This window comes from Narcine bancroftii, chromosome 6, assembly GCF_036971445.1.
Source record: "Narcine bancroftii isolate sNarBan1 chromosome 6, sNarBan1.hap1, whole genome shotgun sequence".
Taxonomy (NCBI): Eukaryota; Metazoa; Chordata; class Chondrichthyes; order Torpediniformes; family Narcinidae; genus Narcine; species Narcine bancroftii.
This window is the reverse complement of record NC_091474.1, coordinates 126,358,803-126,382,346: the sequence shown is the minus strand read 5'-3', so window position 1 is coordinate 126,382,346 and position 23,544 is coordinate 126,358,803. Positions and strand designations below refer to the sequence as shown.

The 23,544-nt window shown below is 38.9% G+C and overlaps 1 protein-coding gene across 5 annotated transcripts in view; it reads right to left on the bottom strand.

Annotated features, from left to right (window-relative positions):
* Nucleotides 1-3,311: 3,311 nt before the first annotated feature.
* gclc (glutamate-cysteine ligase, catalytic subunit) overlaps nucleotides 3,312-23,544 on the bottom strand; it is a 71,522-nt gene continuing 51,289 nt past the window's right edge. For 4 of the 5 annotated variants that reach the window (XM_069885992.1, XM_069885993.1, XM_069885991.1 and 1 more), the window contains 5 exons: nucleotides 19,264-19,368; nucleotides 11,468-11,549; nucleotides 8,320-8,423; nucleotides 4,644-4,764; nucleotides 3,312-3,936 (listed from right to left, as the gene is read on the bottom strand). In XM_069885992.1, coding sequence (XP_069742093.1) covers nucleotides 3,728-3,936; nucleotides 4,644-4,764; nucleotides 8,320-8,423; nucleotides 11,468-11,549; nucleotides 19,264-19,368 — 621 coding nt within the window. In that variant the 3' untranslated portion in view covers nucleotides 3,312-3,727. Of the gene's footprint in view, nucleotides 3,937-4,643; nucleotides 4,765-6,738; nucleotides 7,507-8,319; nucleotides 8,424-11,467; nucleotides 11,550-19,263; nucleotides 19,369-23,544 lie in introns of those variants that run through there. The other variant, XR_011340282.1, reaches the window with a different exon arrangement.

The window sequence follows — 23,544 nt, the reverse complement described above, 5'->3', positions numbered from 1 at the left end:
TGCCTCTATGCAGCTTGTGCACACTCTGGCAGTGTCAAGCGCATCCCACACAGGCCCATGCTCGATGGTTATGGATCCTATCTGTTAAGCACACTGCCGGCTTAATTCTGACATGATATCCCACTTGTGCCTCAGTAGAGATATTAGTAGCCAGAGAGCTTGTCCACTACTCTCCCTGGTCCCAGGAAACTCCAATTCCTCCAGAAGGGAGACCACGTGGTGCCCTATCTTCTGCCCATGGGGGTCCAAGTTGTCAACCTAATTGACTAGCATGGCATGGCTTGCCAGCCACACTGCTAAATGGCTGAATCCCTGACAGTCATCGGTAAACCCAGGGATTTTATACTGACCCCACAGTCCCTTTCCTATTTGTGGGTCACCTGTTGTAACCCCGGTTAGTGAGCAGATACACAATAAGCCATGCACCCGACAGGACACCCACACACAGTAATTAATACAATCTCCCACATGGTTAGTCTCCCACTCCCAAGTGGTTAAAAGTCCATGTGTCCAGTCATATCTCTTAGAACCCTGCTGTCAGTGCCAATTGTGTTGAGAAGAGTATCAGGTTCAGTGGGTTCACAGAGACTAGTCTGGACACAAGGGCTTGTAATCACACGTAACATTTATTAACACACACAATTTATAGAAGAGCATAGGAACATCGTTACAGGAATAAAACACACATGCGCACAATTTATAGAAGAGCATGGGAAAATCACAAAGGGAATAAAACTCGCACAATTTATAGAACTGTGGGGAATGAACAGGGAGAACATTAAACAGTACACAATTACTTATTCATGTAAATGACGATGCAGATATTCACACATTATAAGCAAGGATTCGGCACACACTCCCAGACCCCTGATCAGTGGCTCTACTGCAAGTATTGCTACCATCATGACACTATAAGCACAGCTTCAGTGCAGTGCACACCTTACCCGCGAAACTTCCAAGCAACATCCACAGTAGTGACCTGGCATGGAGTGCCTGATCACGAGAGCAAATGTGCTGTGTGCTCCTGTTAAATACAGGGCTAATCTGTGTGTCTAGCCAATAAGGACATTAGGTGATTTGAATTAGGCGACAACAAGGTGTGCACTAATTAGTGACTGGTCCCCAACCTTGACCGACAGGTTATGCGACTACCAAATAAGTTTCAGACGAGGTTATGTGACCATCTGCAATGTGTGCAAATTCCCAACAGGACCCAAGGCAGCTCATCTACCAGTTAGGTCCTTTCAGGCTGACTTTATATGCCTGTGGAACCTTTCCACCAGCCCATTGGACTGTAGGTGGTATGCAGTTTGTGAGGTACAGCTGGGTTCCCAGCAGGCTGGCCAATAGTGACCATAAGCTTGAGGTGAACTGGGCGTCCTCTGTCGGATGCGATGTGTCCCGGTAGTCCAAAATGTGCCACCCAAGTCGATTTCAGTAGTTGTGTCCATGAGTAGAACTACTTCCGGCCATCTTGTGAATTGATTCATCATGGTGAGCAGGAACTGGGCCCCACGTGACACTGGCAGGGGCCGCACAATGTCCACATGTATGTGGTCAAACCTCCGACATGTTGGCTTGAAAGACTGTAGCAGGGTCTTTGTGTGCTGCTGGACTTTGAATGTCTGACAATACGTACATGTCTTTGCCCAGTTGCTGACCTGCTTCCAAAGGCCATGCCACATGAACCTGCTGGCTACCATCCGGATGGTCGTCTAATTGACGGATGTGTTAGTCTGTGCACTGCGTCAAATACCTGCTGCCTCCAGGCTGGCCCTGATGTTTCCCTGGAACGTGCAGGGAAGGTGACAGCAGCAAGCATCTGCACCCCAGCTTTGGTGATAGAAACACCATTGGATGTTATCCTGGTCTTCTGGACGACTGCCGGTCTGTTGCTGGGTTTGATCGGGTCTGTTGTTGTGCGTCATCTGGCGATTTGTCTCAAGGATGCCCCAAGTTTCTTGCTTAGCCCACCATAGTATTTCCGCGCGGGCCACGACCCTCCATGGGTCACTGAAATCCTCATGTAGATGTTCTCCAGTAGTTGCCCCAGAAAGGCCTGCTCAAACATCAGGGCAGGCCTAGCATGTCATACATTAGCACGGAAGAGGTCCTGTCTCCTCAGCCATCCAAGTGAAGCAAGGGAGCTAGTATCTTGTGGAATTCGATGTTATCTGCTGCAACTGAAATAGGACTTCCATCTGATCAAACCACACTTGTGGTTGTGATGTCCAAAATATTGGGAATTTTAGTGAAACTGCTAGTAGCAAAGAAAGGTTCTCCATCCTCGGGTCAAAATATCGTTAGGACTTTTGGGGTCACCAATGTAGTGAAGTACTACTCACTTAGCTACAAAAGAAAGCGATGTACACGTAGAGCTGGGTTCAAAACAAATTTATTCAGGCCTTACCCTGTGCTTTTATACACTTCCGTTCCCATCACTTGGGCTGGAAGTGACATCATCCAATAGGCCAAAAACCCATCCTATGAGTGGGTTTTTTTCCCATGCTTGTAGCAGTGTCTGCTATTTTGGGAGCTGGTTTGCTTGCTGGTAAATGGGTCGCCATAACCCGATATAATTCACTTGACCAAAAATTCATTTTATAAGCAGTTCCACATCATTATAATGGGAAAGCACTGGACTTCTGTGGTTATAGGAAATTGCTTTGCAGAAATATATCCAGTTGAATAAAGATGCCCAGAAGAGGAAAATAGACTGAAAACGAAGAATTTAATTGGTACCAAATCCACTCAATAATTGGATGAGCAATTGCAGATAATATGGAAAATTATTGGATAGCACCAATTAGACTGCACTTTAGTCTCAACAGTTAAGGCAATACAATGTTGAGAAACTTGGAGAGGGGGTGAAATTTAATTCATTCAGAAACCAATGTAACATCCTGTTAATCACCTTAAAAAAAGCTTCTGGGTGACAAGATTAAATTCATATATAGCTTATCCAAGCATTCTTCCAGGAAAGCAAATGTTTTTAAAAAAATCATGTTGAAGTACAGGTTATCTTATGGGAGTGACTCAAGAAAAATTGTAAAACTTGTTATTTCCGAGGAAATCTTGTGCATGTCAGAATAGCATGATTCCAACTTCCAGACCCACAGTAAATTAAGATTAAACTTGCAATTATATTCATTAGTTTTGTTTTTCCTCACAGAAATATTTACTATAATTCCTCCAATAAAATTATACAAACAATCCATTTGAATGATCCTTTGTTCGGGTCTTTCCATTAAACTATTTTGTAAACCACTGTGTATTTTCAATTAATATTTCACACAATAAAGACAAGTCCATCAAGTCAGTAATTTCTTTTAGTCAAAACATTCAATATAAACATCTTACAAGGTTCATTACTTGTTCATACATGATCAAAAAAGCTTAATTCATTCTATTTACAGTCAAACAAAAAGCAATGGAATTTGTGGTAAGAAAATTATATAAAGTACTTTTCTCCATTTGTATCTACAGCAGAATTTGTGCAACAACCCATGTTAAAGTGTTATTAAAATACACTTAATCTAAAAAAAAAACAATATGTACATATTGCTTCCGAGTTACGCATCAAATAGAATGCAGAAATTTGCATTGATTCCAACAATCAATAAAGATTTAATTTACATAGTTGGCCTTGCTCATTAATTTGCACATATTATTGGTCTCTGAACCCTACAAAATCTGTACGATTACCAAAGTATACAATTCCATGATACTAAACAGTGGTGTGCCTGACCTCTGAGTGTTTTGGTTTACTGACTGCTTCTCCAATTAGTTTTGGACAGTTATGCAAACCCTTTGCAATTTGGTCACATTTCATAATTAGGTCATAGTTGATTTTTTCAGTTACAATACTATCTTGCTTGTAGTCAGGATGATGAGCAACAAAGTTCCTCAACCAACATGCTGCAGTCATCAGCTCTCCTGCAAATTTGGAAGAAAAATTATGCACATAAGTGAAATGCCTTGAAACTTGCATTTAAAAAAAAACATTAATCCATATGCTGTTTAAAAAAAAAGTTGTGGTAAATTGATACGTGATCAAAAGCACAAAAGCAGTTAGGTTATATTCAGGTACGTGGCCCTCCTAGTTTATTAATTTCAACTGTTTCTTTCACCCTTTTCTCCCAATGCCTTGCGACATTCCGCCACACAAGCTTGCAGTTACATGTTCAAAGAGATTGAAACCGCACGTCCAATGCGTTTTATTCTGCTGAGATTATAACAGAACTATCCAAGTTAACAAATAATTTTGATGGAAACCATACAATTCTAGGTGCACCCTCCCTGTACTGAGTATGTTAAAAACATGAATCACCTTGTGTGTCAAGAACTTAATAACTTCAGTAATTTAAATGGAACCATCTGTTACGGTACATGTTGGCATGCTCCCAGTTGCCCCAAGCTCAAGGATAGTGTTACATTTGAAAGATTATGGGGGCAGTTACTGCATAGGTATTGTGTTCAACAACTCACTCTGGAACATCTAGACTGATTATAGAATTCCCAAAGAATACTTTTGAAATTCCATCATCAGGTATGTAAGAATCTGCAGATGAAAGCTAAGGGATCTTTGATGGCTGCCTCAATTCCAGGTTGATACACCAATTCAATAAAACTTGTAACTTTACCTGAAGCTCTCTTTCTGATCAGCTTGAGGTAGTTTAAAATGCTGCAGCGTGTATCAACATCTACTTCCATATTTTCAAGGTAACAGTTGATGATTGGGATTAAACCAGGAAAAACTCCTTCCTGCATGATAAAGCAGATCAGGAGTTAGAAAATGAGTGATCACATTTTTACTCTAATTTAATTGCAATTACAAAACCATACATATTCAAGCAAGCATCAGTAAATGTGAATACATTTTGGCAAAAGATTTGAAGACAATGTTCTTGTAATATTGAAGTTGCTTGTAATATTAATTTACATATAGCCTCTATTTATTTGATGGCAATAAATTTTAGAATGCTCTGAACATCTTTCACATTGTTGTTCAGTGCAGTTGTGATAGGAGAACAGCCTAATTTTGAATGCACCAATTCAGAGCACTGTACAGATGAATGTACACTTTAAAAGAATGTCTAGTTATTTTTAAAATGCCTTAATAGGTCACTATGAACTGGAAGAATATTGAATGTCACTCATTTTCCAACGTGCTCATTCTTTCAATATCATGGCCACTTGACAAAACATCATTTTCCTGCATTTACCCCAATTCCTCACAAACCAGTCTTGGAACTCCCTTGAAGCTCCAAATTCACACCATTTATTGCCTGTTGCTGATGGACTGAAGATGTTCCATATATTTATTACTATTGTCAAAGTGTATCATTTCACTATAGTCTAGCTAATATTGTATTTGTTCTTGAGCAAATTAGGCAAAATGTTGCAAGTGAGCAAATATTTATATTATTTTTAAAAACTCAGATCCCCCCCTCAGTCTCCAACAGTGAGAGACAAGTCAAGGGCATTCAAAAGTATCTCAAAGTATAAGTCTCAATCAAATTCACTCCAATAAACTGAGTCAACCAGGCCAAAATACCTTTCTCTCAGAACACTGCCAAAAACTGAATGGGGCCAAAACAAGGCTCTACATCACTTGATGCTTCCATTTGCACTCCAAGCCATTTGAGATTTCAACCAACATCTCATTAGTCCTTTGAAATGAAAAGATTTGTTTATTGTTTTGTGTACAGATAGAAATAAGCTTTTTGAGGGCTATCCAGACAAGCCAACCTTTAAGTACAACAGTATTGCAATAATAAATCAGGAATGGAGGGTGGAGAGAAAAGTAGTTACAACAGTGTAAAGGCATCATCTTTTACCAATGATGTTCATTTCAGAATCTGACAGCAGCAGGAAAGAAACTGAAGGTTTCATGTTTTCAAGCTCATGAGTTTTCTCCCTGATGGAAGGGTGGTGGAAGCTGAGAGGATAACCAGATGGGATGCATCCTTTAAAGTGTTGACAACAGGAAGCAGTCACTGGAGGGAAGTTTGGCATGTGTGACTGCTGAGCTGTTACAACTCTGCATTTTTTTTGAGTCTTAGGTGGAGCTGCTCCCCTACTAAGCTGTGATGCATCTGGACAGGATACATTTTACGGATCTTATGTAAAAAGGGACTTTGGGAACATAGCAAATTTTCTCAAGAGCAAATGTCAAAAACTCTACTTCCCAAAGCCTAAGAATTTGAAATTCTCCATCTTCTCAGTACCATTGAGTGCTGTTTCATGAGTCAATAACCAGCACTGACATTGAGAGCTTGCTATTCTGACATGCTACCAGACTCTTAAATCTAGGTTCATATGATTTTTTCCCCCTATTTTTAAACTAGTTGGACTACCAAATGTTGACTCCCCTATAAGTGACCATTTCAGGAACACTCAATTTTTTGCCAAAATATAATCACATTTTCTAAGATAAATTCTGTTGGGATTACCCACTCAATATGTTTTGCAACTTCCTGTTCCAATTTGCAGTACTTAGTCTTATCATTTCCAAATGTGTTAATAGTGAAAAAGGCTTTCATGAATCTTCAAGTTCATCATCATCAGTTTATATAAAACCAGAGGAAACAGCATTTTTCTGGACCAAGAGGCACACGCATTCACAAAACGATCACATAAAAATAATCTAAAATAAATGTAAATGTATTTCTGAATAATTTACTCATTCCATTTACAAGACACTTATGGTTACAGGATACTGTTCACCCATCTCACAGCCTTCAGGAAGAAGCTCTTCCCCAGCCGGGCAGCCCTGATTTTGATGCTCCTGAACCTTCTTCTAGATGATAGTGGGTCAAAAATCCTGTGTGATGGATGGTAGGGATCCTCAATAATTCTTCGAGCCCTATTTAAGCAATATTCCGGTGTATGTCATCAGAGGAAAGAGAAACTCCAGTGATCTTCTGTCTTTTTGATTATCCTCTGTATTGACTTCCAGCCAGAATCCACATCACACAATCATGCTGTCAGACAGGATACTCTCAATTGCCAAGTTGGGGACTGGTGGCCGTGCTCTTCTCCACCTCCTTAGGCAGTGTAGGCATTGCTGTGACTTCCTAATGAGGTGTCGTGAGTCCAGGATAAGAGGTCTGTTATGTGCACATCCAGAAATTTTGTGTTCCCTACTCTCTGACAGGGCCATTGATGTGCAATGGAAAGAGATTCACCATCTTCCTGAAGTTATGAGCCTCCCATCCTCTTCTCTGTCACCTGACTCATCATTGTTGCTGATGAGGCCAACTACTGCTGTATCATCTGCAAACTGGATGATTCTGTCTGGCAGTGTAGTCATGAGTCAACAGTAGCAGGATAAGCACACAGTGTTGAGATGCATCAGTGCTCAGCGTGATAGGACTTGAGGGTTTGTTGCCAACATGGACTCTGGTAGTTTGGTCAAGTCCAGTACTTAGTTTCAGAGAGTTGAGTCTCAGCATGGACAGTTTATCCACAGGCCTCTGAAGTATGATCAGGTTGAATGCCGAACTGAAATCAATGAACAACAGTTTAGTGTTTGAGGCATCGTTCTCTACGTGGGTCAGGAGGGAGTGGAGGGTCAAGGCTATAGCATCATCTGTGGACCGATTTGGACGGTAGGCAGGCAAATGGAAACAGGTCCAATGTTAATGTAAGCTGGAAATCTCAGGTAAACACAACTTGCTTTAACTCAGAATACCTAGTTGCCACCTAGCATCAGAGAAACCATTGTTTGTCTTTTATCTCCCATATAATATTGAAGTCAAAATTTTGAACTCAGTTCAAGGTATTTTTTTTTCCATATATCCTTTCCAAGACACTTTACATTTTCTGAGTTCATTTGTCATCGATTTACTACAGGTTATTAATCACTTGGCATGTGTGTTTGTTTCTGATTTTAACTTTATATCCTTTTACTCTTGTATTAACCACAGTTAAATAATTACAGAAGTGGAACTTGCCCTACCTTGGTAATGTATTATCAATTTCAAGCAAAAAGCTGCCCAATAATGGAAACAACGCCAATTTAAATCTGCCATTTGATGCATCTTATTCTTTTTTGTTGCTGGGTGAATGTGGTTCAACCTCCAGATAATGGCAACAAGAATCACAGTTTTGTCAGAATTAATTCCCTACCTCAAAGCTAAGATTCCTCTGCTCATGGGAAAAAGGAGCTGGGAAACTACCAAATGTTGCCAGTTTGCAAGGTGGTGATCTTTTGTTGTGCTGGGTCACATGTTTAAAACTGTATTTTTATTACTTTCTGGTTGACAGCACTTCTGCAAATGATGGGAAAGTATTATAACCAGCATTTTCACATACCTTGCCATTAATAATGGTGTCCACACTCATTAACGTATACTCTTCCGAATCCAAATCAAGGCCATTTGGTGTACAAGCACAGCCATCGACTACTGGGTTTCCAGCTAGAAGGAAAAAGCCAGGACTTAAATAGTTTTGACCATTTTACATCATTCAAATAGAAAGAGTAAACTTGTTAAATAATGAATTGAGAACACAGAACAAGTGAAGATTATTCAATCACCTTTGCACCCTGCAGCTGAGAGAAATGCTCTGGGTGCCAGGAAGGTAGGTACTTACTGCATGTACCCATTCTCGGACCTATTCTTGTAACTACTGCTCAGACAAGTCAGAGGATTGCCACACCAAGGATATTGATGGAAAGGAAATTGGACGACAATATCAGAGCATCAAGGAAAGTTTTGACGCTGGTTAGTGATAATCAAGGCCCAACATATGGTACTCTTTATTTGCCAGTCCATATCCAACTACTGTCTTGATCTTGCTGCATGTTGGCATGGACTACTTGCTGAGAAGTTCTGTGTAGATTGGATATTATTTGATTAGTGATCATCCCTATTTCTAAACCTGGGATCCAAAGTTCTGATGAAGCAGCTTGTAACTCCTTGAGCCTGGGTGACTGATAGGAGGAACTCTTGTGATTGGTATATCTCACCAATAACTACGACTTTTCTTTCTACAAGAAAATATCAGATGGTGTTTCCAAAATGATGCTTCATTTTGCCAGAGCTGATGCCAGACATAGTAACGTCAAAGGCAGCCACTTTCATAACCTCTGTGATTCAAAAAGTATGTTTGAACCTCAGCTGTGAAGAAGTCAGAACTTCAGTAGTTCAGACACAACCTTGCCTGAATGGTGTACTAACAACACTCAATGTCACCAAAACCGAGGAGCTGATTGTGGACTTCAAGAAGGGAAAGGCATAGGTGTACAATCTAGTGATCATTGGGGAAAACAGGTGGAGGAGATGAGTAAGTTTAAGTTCCTGGGAGTCACCATCTTGGACAACATTTCCTGGACCCAACACACAAATGTCATTGTGAAGAAAGCACGTCAGCACCTCTACTTTCTCAGGAGTTTGCAGAGGTTTGGTATGTCATCAAAAACCTTGGCAAAAATTCTACAGCTGTGTAGTGGAAAATGTGCTGACTGGCTGCATCACAGTCTGGTATGGGGCACCAATACCTCTGAATAGAAAGCCCTGCAAAAGATAGTGGACAAAGCTCAGTATATCACAGGCAACACTCTTCTCACTTTCGAGAAAATCTAGATGGAACGCTGCAGTCGGAAAGCAGCAGCAATCATCAAGGATCCACACCACCCAAGACATGCCCTGTTCTTGTTGCTGTCATCAGGAAAGAGGTACAGGTGTCACAGACTTGTACCACCAGGTTCAAGGACAGTTACTCCCCTACATCATCAGACTCAACAACATTTGGACTCATTTAAGGACTCTTATTTTGGACTTATTTATTACTGAACATTTATTTTCTAAATTGCAGTATGCACTTTTCTGTTTACATTTCTCTCTTTTGAATGTTTTTCTTGATGACAGTTTTTTTCACTATTAATAAGCAGAAATTCTGCCCGGTATGCGATGTCATGCATGTACTCTGACAATAAATCGGAACTTTAAAAACCCAATTTGGGCCCAAGCAGAGATCAGGTCCAGCTTGATAACATTTTGACAACACTTTCCAGCTCTTCATTAATAATTGAGTGATAATTAATTTAAATGATTTATCCTGCTGTGTGTAAATAGGAAATGCCCAATTAATTTTCCACTGTGGCACTGATACCAGTGTTGTTCCTATTCAGAAGCTATATTACCAAGGGGATAAGTGGTTCTGGAATACCAGTTCTGCAACAGAGCCATTAGCTGTCCCAAAACCTTAGCTGATTACATTGTTTCTTGCCAACACATGCAGTAAATATAACTGGCTGAGAATAATGATGCATCATCTCTGCACTTTCAGCTAAACAGTTTTAATGCTTCAGCCTAGTCTCAGACGCTAATGGTCAGTTTGGCAATCCTCGAATACGAGTTGTTCAACATGGAGTACATCTCTCAGCTGAGAAAGAATGCTAAGTGGTTGATTCATTGCTCAATTTGACCTGATAATTCCCTCCCACCTACATTCTCTTGTATTCCCACCTCTGAAGAATCAGTCCTGCCAGTGGGACAAGATATAGCACAAGTTGCAGTCCTCAGGCACATTGCTTTGCAATTTCTCTCTAGCAGATGAAATTGATTAAATAAATGCTTTCATAATTAACACAAAATATTATTTGAATTGCTGCATGCATATTTGGTAGGTTATTTGGCTAACCAGAAATTAAATTGCAACTCTTTCAAAGGTCATATTACAGGGAAACAATTAAAATATATTTACAATATGAAGTTAACAAAATAAGCCAATGCTAAGATAATAAATCTTGGAATATTCAATATTCTTTCCTCCTTAATTGGCGAAGTAAGTGTTAACTGAAGCTTCAAATTTCAATAAATATCTATTGTCCCAGATCTTGCAAGTAATTCTGACTCAAGTCTTCCATGCAGTTCCATAGGGCCCCGAATGCACACAGATAAAAAGCTTCTTCAGCTTTCTGTTCATTCCCCATCACATTACATTCTTCAGATCTCCTTGTATTTTTGTAAAATTTGATTCTGCAAGTATGACTCCACTAGAGCATATTGTTTCTGTGAGCAAGTCATGGTGCACCTGATTGAAATCTCTAGTAGCAGCACGGTCTCCTCTAGAGAGAAATATCTATCCAGAAAAATCCAGGCAATTCAGATAACCAGATTTAAATTCAGAAATGACTCGGTGGGATTTGAGGTCAATACTTGGATCGACATCTTTCAATTACTAATCTGATAATAAAACTACCGTTCACAGCACGTTTTGCTGCCCTGGGCGTCCAATAAACATTATCTAATTATTTGAGTGGAAAAAGATGTGAAATGAAAAACAAACTATCTTAATTTAATCCCACATTCAAACAAGAGCTGCGCAAAACCAGGAAGTTAACTGACCATTGTAATATGCAAGAAAATGATCATTAGATATTTATTAATACTTAGTGATTTGAAAAAAATAATTGATTGTTAAAATGAAATGCGTGAATTAGCTTCTGAATTTTTACCTTTGTAGATGTCTTTCCTGAAATAGAACATTCCTTGACGAACAGCATCACGCTTTTGAGCCACAATCAAGTTCTCATCCACCTAAATAAAATGTGTCCATTAGTTTTTAATATCCACATTCTACAAGGCAATATTATGGGAGTAAAATAGGCATTATTTAAAAAATACTGAACAGTAAAATAGTCCCGGAATACTGAAAATTTTGCTTAATGCTGACATTTTCAGTGGATTTGACAAAAACAGCAAGTCAGATTGTAAATTAAACAGAGCAACAGCAAATGTTGGTTCACTATTTCAAAATGCTCACCTTGTCCTTTTACTGAAATGTGTTGAAATTTTCCTTAATGTTATTTCCCTGAATTAACCAAACTAAATGAAGACGACCACAAAATGTGCAAAAAAATGATGTTCATGAAAAATTAACATTTATACTGTTACAAATATTGTTGTCAAAGCTGGCCTTGACCCATATCCAATTAACCTCACTGCAAGTTTCGTGCAGCCGCAAAATTAAGTGCGAGGATACCACTGCTGAAGAAGAAAATATGACAACAATTGATACAAACTTTTTATATAACAGGTTACTTTCCTGGCTTGGGAGAAAGATCTACAAGCAGAGATAAAGTATCAGCCTTTTCCCATGTGATTCAGTCATAAAGAATGACCCAGGTTTAATCCCAAAGGATGCAACTGAGAAGTTGGTGATGATTCGCTTCTATTAACTTTGGTTTAAAAAAACATGTTGTCTATTGTTGTCTCAAACATGGCATTTCTTTTTACATTCAGAATGTACGAATAACAAATAAGCCTTGAAATACATGCTTCGCATCTTTTGCTCAATTTGTTTCCATGTGCATGGGACATTTGTGAATATTCAAGCTTATATACTTTAAAAATAATTATATTCTCATCAAAATTAAAAAGAAATATGTTGAAAAAATAAGACTTTGAAGTAATAGTTTAAACAAAGTTAACATCCATGCCAAAAATAACCTTCAGGAGCAACTCTGAGTCATGCAGCTTGGAAGCAGAAGAATAGTTGACATTTTGGGTCAAGACTCTTCATCACAAAAGTTCACGTCACTAGTTCACATTCTACACGAGACCGCTGGAGTAGCAAAGCGTGGTGAAATTATTGCTCTTGATTCAATAAAACTAGATATTGGAGCTACTTATCTTATTAAATGTAGATACAAGTAGAAATGACTTACTTTCTCAACTATTTACTCAACTATGAATGAACAGAAACTTTTTTTAAACTCCTTCAATCTAGTGTTGACCAGAAAGGAACAGATTTTTGGAAAGCAAGATCAAATGAAGCAATAAACACCATTACTCACAACCTAACAGTAACTATTATTCAGTAGATTGTTATGATGGCTGTTTCAACAGGTTCTCATTAACCTTGCTTTGAGTTTCTGCAGATCTTCCAGTCCTCTAACCAATATCACTGCTCTGCTGAGAGCAAATTGAAACAGTGTCAGCAGGTAAACACTTCAGTCAATGCTCCATAAGCATATAAGGTAGCACAATAGCAAATTAATTTTAAAAACTGATCACTTTCTAATGAAAACATGTGTTGAGCTTTAGATAACAATTGGCACCGGAGTCAAGGAATGAGGGATTTGAAGACCTTCAAGATATGAAATAATGCACTTTGGAAGGGTGAACTTGAAGGCAGACTATGGAGTTAATGGCAGGATTTTTAACAGTGTGAAGGAACAGAAGGACCTTGGGATTCAGTCCACAGATCCCTCAAGGTTGCTGAGCAAGTTGATAGGGTTAAGGTGGCACATTGAGCACTGGCCTTCATTATTTAGGGGATTGAGTTCAAGAACCATGAGGTAATGTTGTATCTTTATAAATTCTTGGTCAGTTCTGGCTGCCTCATTACAGGAAGGATAATGAAGGTTTAAAGAGGGTGCCGAAGAGATTTACCAGAATGTTGCCTGTATTGGAGAAGATGTCTCATGAATCAAGGTTGACAGAACTAGGGTTCTTTTTTCCATGATGGATGAGAGGTAACAGAGGTATACAAGATTATTAGGGGCATAGATAGGGTGGACAGCCTGCACTTTATTCCCAGGCCTTTATCAGAACATCTGGTTGAGATGAGTGGAGGAAGGTTTTGGGAGATGAGAGGTGTTTTCTTTTTCAAAAAACAGAACGGTCAGTGCCCAGAATGCATTGCTGGGGATGGTGGTGGAGGCTGGTGAAATAAGGACATTTAAAATACTTTAGATTAGCATTTGGATGTAAAAAAGAGTTATGGGTGTGGTAGAGAAGGATTAGTGTTGTAGACTAGGGTTACATAGGTTGGTACAATATTGTGGGCCAAAGTTCTTTGTCTGAAACCAGAGTCCTGCACATTGCTCAAGTTGCATTCAGCAAAACTCCAATAATTATCTATACTCAGAACACATGGGCTTTCAGACAGATGGTTTATGGTCCGTTATTTACACCATCACCAAACATCTGATTGACTTATACTTAAAAAGTTACTCACTATTACATTTACTTTTCCAGTGAGGCTCGACAAGTGAAAGGGAGCACGGGAACTAGAATCCAGTGATTGGAAACGAAGCATAGGATTATAACCCAGCAAGCCAGATGTTGAATAATTTGGATTTCTGAATCATTGGGCAACTGATTACCAGTTTCACTGCACTGTGTGGAGCTGAAGGCTGATTCAAAAAGTACAAATTGGCCCCAAAGTCCTGCCATGCAGGTGGAGATTGCATTATAAAAAATTGTACAGTAATGAAAGTTACAAATTAGTAACCAAGTTATCAATGACCAAAGGCCAGGGTAACTCAAAAGTCCTTCAGATTGTGAAAAAAAATGTTTTTTGGATTTATCCAATTTACACCTTGAATGAACCAGCAAAATTCTGGTGAAGTCTGATCAGGAGTGTTATTACCTGAACTACAAAGAGTAGCCTGGCTCTTTTTCTTAAAAAAGATGGCAATAAGTCTAAGAATAGGCAGCACATATAGTCAGTACTTTTAATTCTAAATTTTGGATTCAGATTCAATCTGAAAAGTAGAACAACTTAGATTATCTGAAATGGTCAGGACCAGGCCTATTTTGAATAATTTTTTTATTGGAGAACAGGTCATTTTTTAAAAAAAGCCCAGAACTAAGAGCAAATTACTTGTAACAGTCTTTCAACAACAACAAACAACAAGGGAAGGCTTTTAAAGCATTAAAATAATGTTTAATCCTTACCAAAAAAATGCTAGCCACTGCCGGGAGACCGAGTTTCCCGCTGCTGCCCCGGAGCCATAGGTACCTGATCAGTTCGGCTCCAAAAAAGTTTTGGATATATAAGAATTTCTGATTTGTTTTGGATATCCACATTTAGCCAAAATATTTAAAAAATTTTGGATAATTGAGGATTTCGGAAAATCCAATTTCTGATAATTGAAGTTCTACTGTATTCATTACTCTCAAGCAGCCTAAAAATTCAATTCATTTCAATGTGATTCAGATAATTATTTACAAAATTTCTTCAAATACTTAGCCTTAAATAGAGGGCAGCTAAATTTCGAAGTAAAATTTTATACTGCATAGTTAGATACCACTGAATGAAGAAAATTAGAAAAGCATTTTCTCAATATAAAATCCTTTAAAATTTGTTTTCCTCTTTCAGGATTAAATTATAATTTATCAGCATTAAGCATTTTAAAAAAATATAAAATTAAATTTGGCGGGAGGGTGGAACTCTTATTTCTCATTCAGCTCTGCAGTAACCTTGCTTTAGAGAAAAAAAGGAGATTCAGTCTTTCTGAATAAAGATCTGTATGGCCTCCAGAAGGAAAGTGAAAAGGGAAACAAAGGTTTGAACAAAACTCTCCAATGGTGACAGTGAAGAACAATACTCCATTTGACTGTATCACTGCTCTGCTGAGAGCAAATTGAAACAGTGTCAGCAGGTAAACACTTCAGTCAATGCTCCATAAGCATATAAGGTAGCACAATAGCAAATTAATTTTAAAAACTGATCACTTTCTAATGAAAACATGTGTTGAGCTTTAGATAACAATTGGCACCGGAGTCAAGGAATGAGGGATTTGAAGACCTTCAAGATATGAAATAATGCACTTTGGAAGGGTGAACTTGAAGGCAGACTATGGAGTTAATGGCAGGATTTTTAACAGTGTGAAGGAACAGAAGGACCTTGGGATTCAGTCCACAGATCCCTCAAGGTTGCTGAGCAAGTTGATAGGGTTAAGGTGGCACATTGAGCACTGGCCTTCATTATTTAGGGGATTGAGTTCAAGAACCATGAGGTAATGTTGTATCTTTATAAATTCTTGGTCAGTTCTGGCTGCCTCATTACAGGAAGGATAATGAAGGTTTAAAGAGGGTGCCGAAGAGATTTACCAGAATGTTGCCTGTATTGGAGAAGATGTCTCATGAATCAAGGTTGACAGAACTAGGGTTCTTTTTTCCATGATGGATGAGAGGTAACAGAGGTATACAAGATTATTAGGGGCATAGATAGGGTGGACAGCCTGCACTTTATTCCCAGGCCTTTATCAGAACATCTGGTTGAGATGAGTGGAGGAAGGTTTTGGGAGATGAGAGGTGTTTTCTTTTTCAAAAAACAGAACGGTCAGTGCCCAGAATGCATTGCTGGGGATGGTGGTGGAGGCTGGTGAAATAAGGACATTTAAAATACTTTAGATTAGCATTTGGATGTAAAAAAGAGTTATGGGTGTGGTAGAGAAGGATTAGTGTTGTAGACTAGGGTTACATAGGTTGGTACAATATTGTGGGCCAAAGTTCTTTGTCTGAAACCAGAGTCCTGCACATTGCTCAAGTTGCATTCAGCAAAACTCCAATAATTATCTATACTCAGAACACATGGGCTTTCAGACAGATGGTTTATGGTCCGTTATTTACACCATCACCAAACATCTGATTGACTTATACTTAAAAAGTTACTCACTATTACATTTACTTTTCCAGTGAGGCTCGACAAGTGAAAGGGAGCACGGGAACTAGAATCCAGTGATTGGAAACGAAGCATAGGATTATAACCCAGCAAGCCAGATGTTGAATAATTTGGATTTCTGAATCATTGGGCAACTGATTACCAGTTTCACTGCACTGTGTGGAGCTGAAGGCTGATTCAAAAAGTACAAATTGGCCCCAAAGTCCTGCCATGCAGGTGGAGATTGCATTATAAAAAATTGTACAGTAATGAAAGTTACAAATTAGTAACCAAGTTATCAATGACCAAAGGCCAGGGTAACTCAAAAGTCCTTCAGATTGTGAAAAAAAATGTTTTTTGGATTTATCCAATTTACACCTTGAATGAACCAGCAAAATTCTGGTGAAGTCTGATCAGGAGTGTTATTACCTGAACTACAAAGAGTAGCCTGGCTCTTTTTCTTAAAAAAGATGGCAATAAGTCTAAGAATAGGCAGCACATATAGTCAGTACTTTTAATTCTAAATTTTGGATTCAGATTCAATCTGAAAAGTAGAACAACTTAGATTATCTGAAATGGTCAGGACCAGGCCTATTTTGAATAATTTTTTTATTGGAGAACAGGTCATTTTTTAAAAAAAGCCCAGAACTAAGAGCAAATTACTTGTAACAGTCTTTCAACAACAACAAACAACAAGGGAAGGCTTTTAAAGCATTAAAATAATGTTTAATCCTTACCAAAAAAATGCTAGCCACTGCCGGGAGACCGAGTTTCCCGCTGCTGCCCCGGAGCCATAGGTACCTGATCAGTTCGGCTCCAAAAAAGTTTTGGATATATAAGAATTTCTGATTTGTTTTGGATATCCACATTTAGCCAAAATATTTAAAAAATTTTGGATAATTGAGGATTTCGGAAAATCCAATTTCTGATAATTGAAGTTCTACTGTATTCATTACTCTCAAGCAGCCTAAAAATTCAATTCATTTCAATGTGATTCAGATAATTATTTACAAAATTTCTTCAAATACTTAGCCTTAAATAGAGGGCAGCTAAATTTCGAAGTAAAATTTTATACTGCATAGTTAGATACCACTGAATGAAGAAAATTAGAAAAGCATTTTCTCAATATAAAATCCTTTAAAATTTGTTTTCCTCTTTCAGGATTAAATTATAATTTATCAGCATTAAGCATTTTAAAAAAATATAAAATTAAATTTGGCGGGAGGGTGGAACTCTTATTTCTCATTCAGCTCTGCAGTAACCTTGCTTTAGAGAAAAAAAGGAGATTCAGTCTTTCTGAATAAAGATCTGTATGGCCTCCAGAAGGAAAGTGAAAAGGGAAACAAAGGTTTGAACAAAACTCTCCAATGGTGACAGTGAAGAACAATACTCCATTTGACTGTATTATAAAGGTTTAAAGCCAATGCAGCTTTACAAAGCTAAAGGATCAGATTTTCATTGTAGTTAATTTGAATTGGTTTTTCTTTCCAGGCTCTGTTTTAACTTCTTTTTTCTTTGGCTTGGCTTCGCGGACGAAGATTTATGGAGGGGGTAAAAAGTCCACGTCAGCTGCAGGCTCGTTTGTGGCTGACAAGTCCGATGCGGGACAGGCAGACACGGTTGCAGGGGAAAATTGGTTGGTTGGGGTTGGGTGTTGGGTTTTTCCTCCTTTGCCTTTTGTCAGTGAGGTGGGCTCTGCGGTCTTCTTCAAAGGAGGTTGCTGCCCGCCAAACTGTGAGGTGCCAAGATGCACGGTTTGAGGCGTTATCAGCCCACTGGCGGTGGTCAATGTGGCAGGCACCAAGAGATTTCTTTAGGCAGTCCTTGTACCTTTTCTTTGGTGCACCTCTGTCACGGTGGCCAGTGGAGAGCTCGCCATATAACACGATCTTGGGAAGGCGATGGTCCTCCATTCTGGAGACGTGACCCATCCAGCGCAGCTGGATCTTCAGCAGCGTGGACTCGATGCTGTCGACCTCTGCCATCTCGAGTACTTCGACGTTAGGGATGAAAGCGCTCCAATGGATGTTGAGGATGGAGCGGAGACAACGCTGGTGGAAGCGTTCTAGGAGCCGTAGGTGGTGCCGGTAGAGGACCCATGATTCGGAGCCGAACAGGAGTGTGGGTATGACAACGGCTCTGTATACGCTTATCTTTGTGAGGTTTTTCAGTTGGTTGTTTTTCCAGACTCTTTTGTGTAGTCTTCCAAAGGCGCTATTTGCCTTGGCGAGTCTGTTGTCTATCTCATTGTCGATCCTTGCATCTGATGAAATGGTATATGCAATGAAAATGCACTAACCTCTTCCCTCAGACACTTAATGGAAATTAAATTTTCTATAGCCAAAAAAAAAACTTTTTATAATGCTCCACTTGCGAACCTTTACAACAATAACTCCTGAAGTGCCAGTAAAGGCTTCTGAGCTCTTTCTGAATATTTCACACACTACACACAAAGTTCTCAACCATTTTCCCCTCCACAGATCACCAAAATAGTTATTTACCACAGACCACTTGTAACAAACCACCAGTGAGGCAGGACTGGTGAGCTCAAGCCCATTCCCATTTTGATTGGTAGAAAATTTGAGAAGGTTAGGTTCACAACCTTATTTTTACCCATTACTTGCTTGTTATATTTTTCTTCTCCGTCACCATAGACCACCCAGAACAAACCCATAGATCACCAATGGTCCATGAACCAGATTGAAAAATACTGAACTAAGCCATTTTTACTCACACGAATCACATTTGACTAGCCTTAAAACACAAGGTCCAAGGAAATGCTTATTACTAACATTTTAAACCAAATATAGGACCAATATTTGTGAAAGACCTATATTTTCTGAATCAAGTACTTACTTTTGAGAGTGGAATAAGAAAATCCAATTTATAGGACAGTATTACACGGGTGAGCAGCACAACAAAGACAACATACGCAGAATTCTCAAAATCTGTCAGTTGGACCTGTGAACAATTTTTTAGAGCATTAGTGTTGGCAGAAATTTAAAAATCAGCAATTTACATCCATTAAGCTTACTGTGAGAATTTAAAGCAAATCCTATTTTTATTCGAGGAAAAGATTGCGACTTCCACAAAGGGAAGCCTACATAATTGATCCAAACTAAAAGTATACATGCATGTCCAAGTTTCAGGAATTATTACAATGGCCTGATCAACAAAGCAGATACTCAGACTCAGCATTTCCAACTGATTCAATCTCTAGCAGCGTTAATGTACGCCAGCATTGAACAGAGAGTGACTCAAACAAAATAGAATGCCACATCTTCTGTTTGCTTAAGGTTTCTAGTATTCATCCATTTAACAGTAATGGGAAAATAGTTGTGGGGAAAATGCTAACATTGGAACTATTTACTCTAGTATAGAAAAAGCAGAGGGAGATCTACACTGCTTCTTAAAAACCATAAACCTAAGCATTAACAAGTTAATTTGGCCACTTGGAGAATCAGGAATGAGTGACTAATTTTTAAAAAAATCTTCAGAATAGGGGTATGGGAAGCCTTTCTTTGAATTGGTGAAACATGCTAGGGCATAACAACTCAAGAAAAACACATCTGAAGTCAAGGATTGGAAAAAATGAACTAATCAACAAAAATAGCTTTGCATTGTTTTACATGAGGTTAGGGAAATAGAATTTCCCAACCTCAGACAGACAATTGGGATCTCTTCAGCACAAGCTGGTTGAAGATGTAAAACTTGATTACAAGAGTCAGTCAACATTGCAAAGACAGATTTAGCCATTACTTCTCACTAAATGAAGAGAGGCTGACTAATGATGAGTCATGGATTTTTTACTCCTCACTTTCAGATAAGGTTGTCATTTGAGAGCCAATTCTCAATGGAGAAAGAACACACATCTGCTTCTTGCTTGGGATTTGGTTAGCTACTTATTCCTGTACACCGAGGCTACTGGATGAGATCTTTGATTTACCTCTAAACTTGATAATTCAATTTAAATCAGTCATCCATGTGTACTCAACTCACATGCATCTATAACTTTGGTTTGAATATTCATAAAATTAATAATTTCCATAGTCACATGCCAGTGACTTCATGTAAAATTTTAATTTATTGTTCTGCTGTACCTATCAAGGTTCCTCACTCACTCTCCAACAGCCCTAGAAACCAAAATAAAGAGCACCACCTAGTATTCATCCAAGCCAAAACTGAGGAGCACTGTCAAGATTAGGAACTTGGTTACATATATACTGATCTCATTTTTTGATTAATTTATAGCAGTCACACAAATAGTTTCATGCCCAAGCCTATCATTACCCAGAATGCCATCCACAATTGTGCAGACAAAAGAGTGAGCCCAATCGACTGAATATTTTGGGACTCTTGTAGATCTGCTTGAACCTCTCCAGTTCCTCCTCATACAAAGAAAAACTGTCATCCCAGAAATCAATTTGGGAAACCCTCACTGCTCTGCTTCTGTTGTAAGTTTGTCATGTAGAAAGGTAAGGTGAGATACTTAAGATAATTAGCACTTTGGAAGTAGGTTGTAGTAAATACACAGACAAAGAGTAAGGATTGGTTAACTGACAGAAAGCAGTAGCAATAAACAGGTCATTTTTGGGTTGGGAAGCTGTGATTAGTGGGATGTCAGGTAAAGGTTCCATTATTGTCACGTAATACTACATTTAGAATGTAACATTCATTAAATTCCTTAACTTTTGTCTACAGAGAGTCGCCACTTTGTCCATTGCCTCTCACAGAAGCCTACAGCACCTGGTGTTCGTAGGCGGTCTCAGGCCCAGAGCCTGCTTAGCTTCTGAGATCAGACAATCCCAGGCATATTCAGGCTATTTGGTATTCACAGCTGATCACCAATAATATTGATGAAGGATGTTTAATATATCTAAGTTTCAGATGAAACAAAGCTCAGTGATTATGTAGGCTCCAAGAAGGATGCAAGAGGGGTTTCAAGTGAAGTAAAACAATGAGGCAGATGGAAGATTAAGTGGGGAAAAGAGCAATGCAATCACTTTGGCAGACAAGAAGATTTTCTAAATGGTGAAAATTTGTTAGTGTATAGACTATATTCCAGGAACACAGGTTTGTTGACTCTTGTGCTCCTGTTTCTTCCCACATGTCAAAATGCTCTGGTAGATTAATTGGCTCTTGTAAATCACCCAGCAATGTAGTTAAATAGCAAAATAATCAAAGGGGAATTGAAAGACATGCAAAAGGGGACAATCTCAGAGCTAAAGAGAAATTTTAAGAATGGGCACGATCAGGAGAGCTGGCATGGAAAGGCTGAATGGCCTTTAATTTGTGTTGCAATAATTCTTGCACAAAGTAAAATGAATATGGTCATACCACAGGAAAATGGTATGCTAGCTTGTATAAAGGGCTTGGGTGATACGCCACCCTCCCTAATACTGTACATAATAATAGAACAGAGGCAGTGCAGATTTATCCCTGGTGTAGCAAAACTTTTGCTTGAGAAATTAGAGAGATCAAGTAGACTGGGGATATAATTGAATTTGGAACCACGAGAAGTGATCTCATTGAAGTCCACAGAATTTCGATTGTGCTTATGTGACAAAATATGAAGTTGAAGTTTCTCCCTGCTGAAATGCCAAGATTCATAGGTCAGTTTAAGGACAAAGGCTCAGCCGTTTAGGACACTAATGAGAAGAAATTCTGAATACTTGGAACTCTTTGCCCAAATGGGCTGTGAGGGAGATCAGTGTCAAATATATTCATAGTGCCTTACAAGCCTAATTGAGTTTTTTTTGAGGAAGTGACAAAGGAAATTGATGAGGGTACGACAGCAGATTTGTCTGTATGGATTTTACTAAGGCATTTGACAGGGTCACCCATGAGACTTATTCAAGAAGTCATGAGGCAGGGGAATCCATGGAACCTTGGTTGTGTGGATAAAAAAAAATTGGCTTACATGTAGAAAGCAGAGAGTAGTAGTGGAAGTGAAGTATTCTGCCGGGAGGTCAGTGACTAGAAGAGTTCTGCAAGGATCTGTTCTGGGACCCCTGCTCTGTGATCTTTATAAATGACCTAGATGAAGCAGCAGAAGGATGGGTCAGTGAGCTTGCAGATGATACTAAGGTTGGAGGAGTTGTGGATGGTGCTGAAGATTGCAAAAGATATAGACAGGATGCAGAGTTGGGAAAAAACATGGCATATAGAGTTCAATCCAGATAAGTGCAAAAATGTATTTTGGACAAACCACAAGGTTGAATACAGGGTTAATGGTCAGGAGTGTAGATGAACAGAGGGACCTTGGGATCCAAATCCATACATTCCTCAAGGTCACCATGTAGGTTGATAGGATAGTTAAGTAAGCTGATGGGATTCATTAATTTTGGGAATGAGTTCAAGAGTCGAGAGGTCATGTTGCAACTCTACAAATCTCTGGTGAGACCACACTTATGAGTATTGTGTTCATTTTTGGTCAACTCATTTTAGGAAGGATTTGGGAGCTATGGAGAGGGTGCAGAGGAGATTTACCAGGATGTTGCCTGGATTGGAAAACAAGTCTTGTGAGGCAAGGTTAGCAGAGCTGGGACTTTTCTCTTTGGAGCGCAGAAGGATGAGAGGAGACTTTAATAGAGGTCTACAAGATTATGAGAGGCAGCACCTTTATCCCCCAGAGCAGGATCAGCAAACACCAGAGGACATATGTAAAAAGGGAAGGGAGGGAAGTTTAGGGGAGATATCAGGGGTATTTTTTAAAAATATAAAATACAGAGTTGTGGTTACCTGGAATGCCTTGCCAATGATGGTGGTGGAGGCTGAAACATTAGGGGCATTTAAGAGACTCAAATGGGCATAGATGGAAGATAAATAGAGGGATATGGGATAGGGAGGGCTTAGTATATATATTTAAGGAAAATATGGATCAGCACAACATTGAGGGCCAAAGGGCCTGTACTGCGTTGTAATGTTCCACAGTTGAGATCAATAGATTTTAGATATAAAGGGAATTGAAGGATATGGGGTTAATGCATGACAGTGGTAGACACCAGCCATAATCTTATTGAACTGGTGAGCAAAGAATGTGGATGATAGCCTGCTCCTACTAGCCTTCCAAATTATTTGTGATTTTATTTATCAAATGACTAGAATACAGTGCTATTATAGTTCTTTTTTAAATTC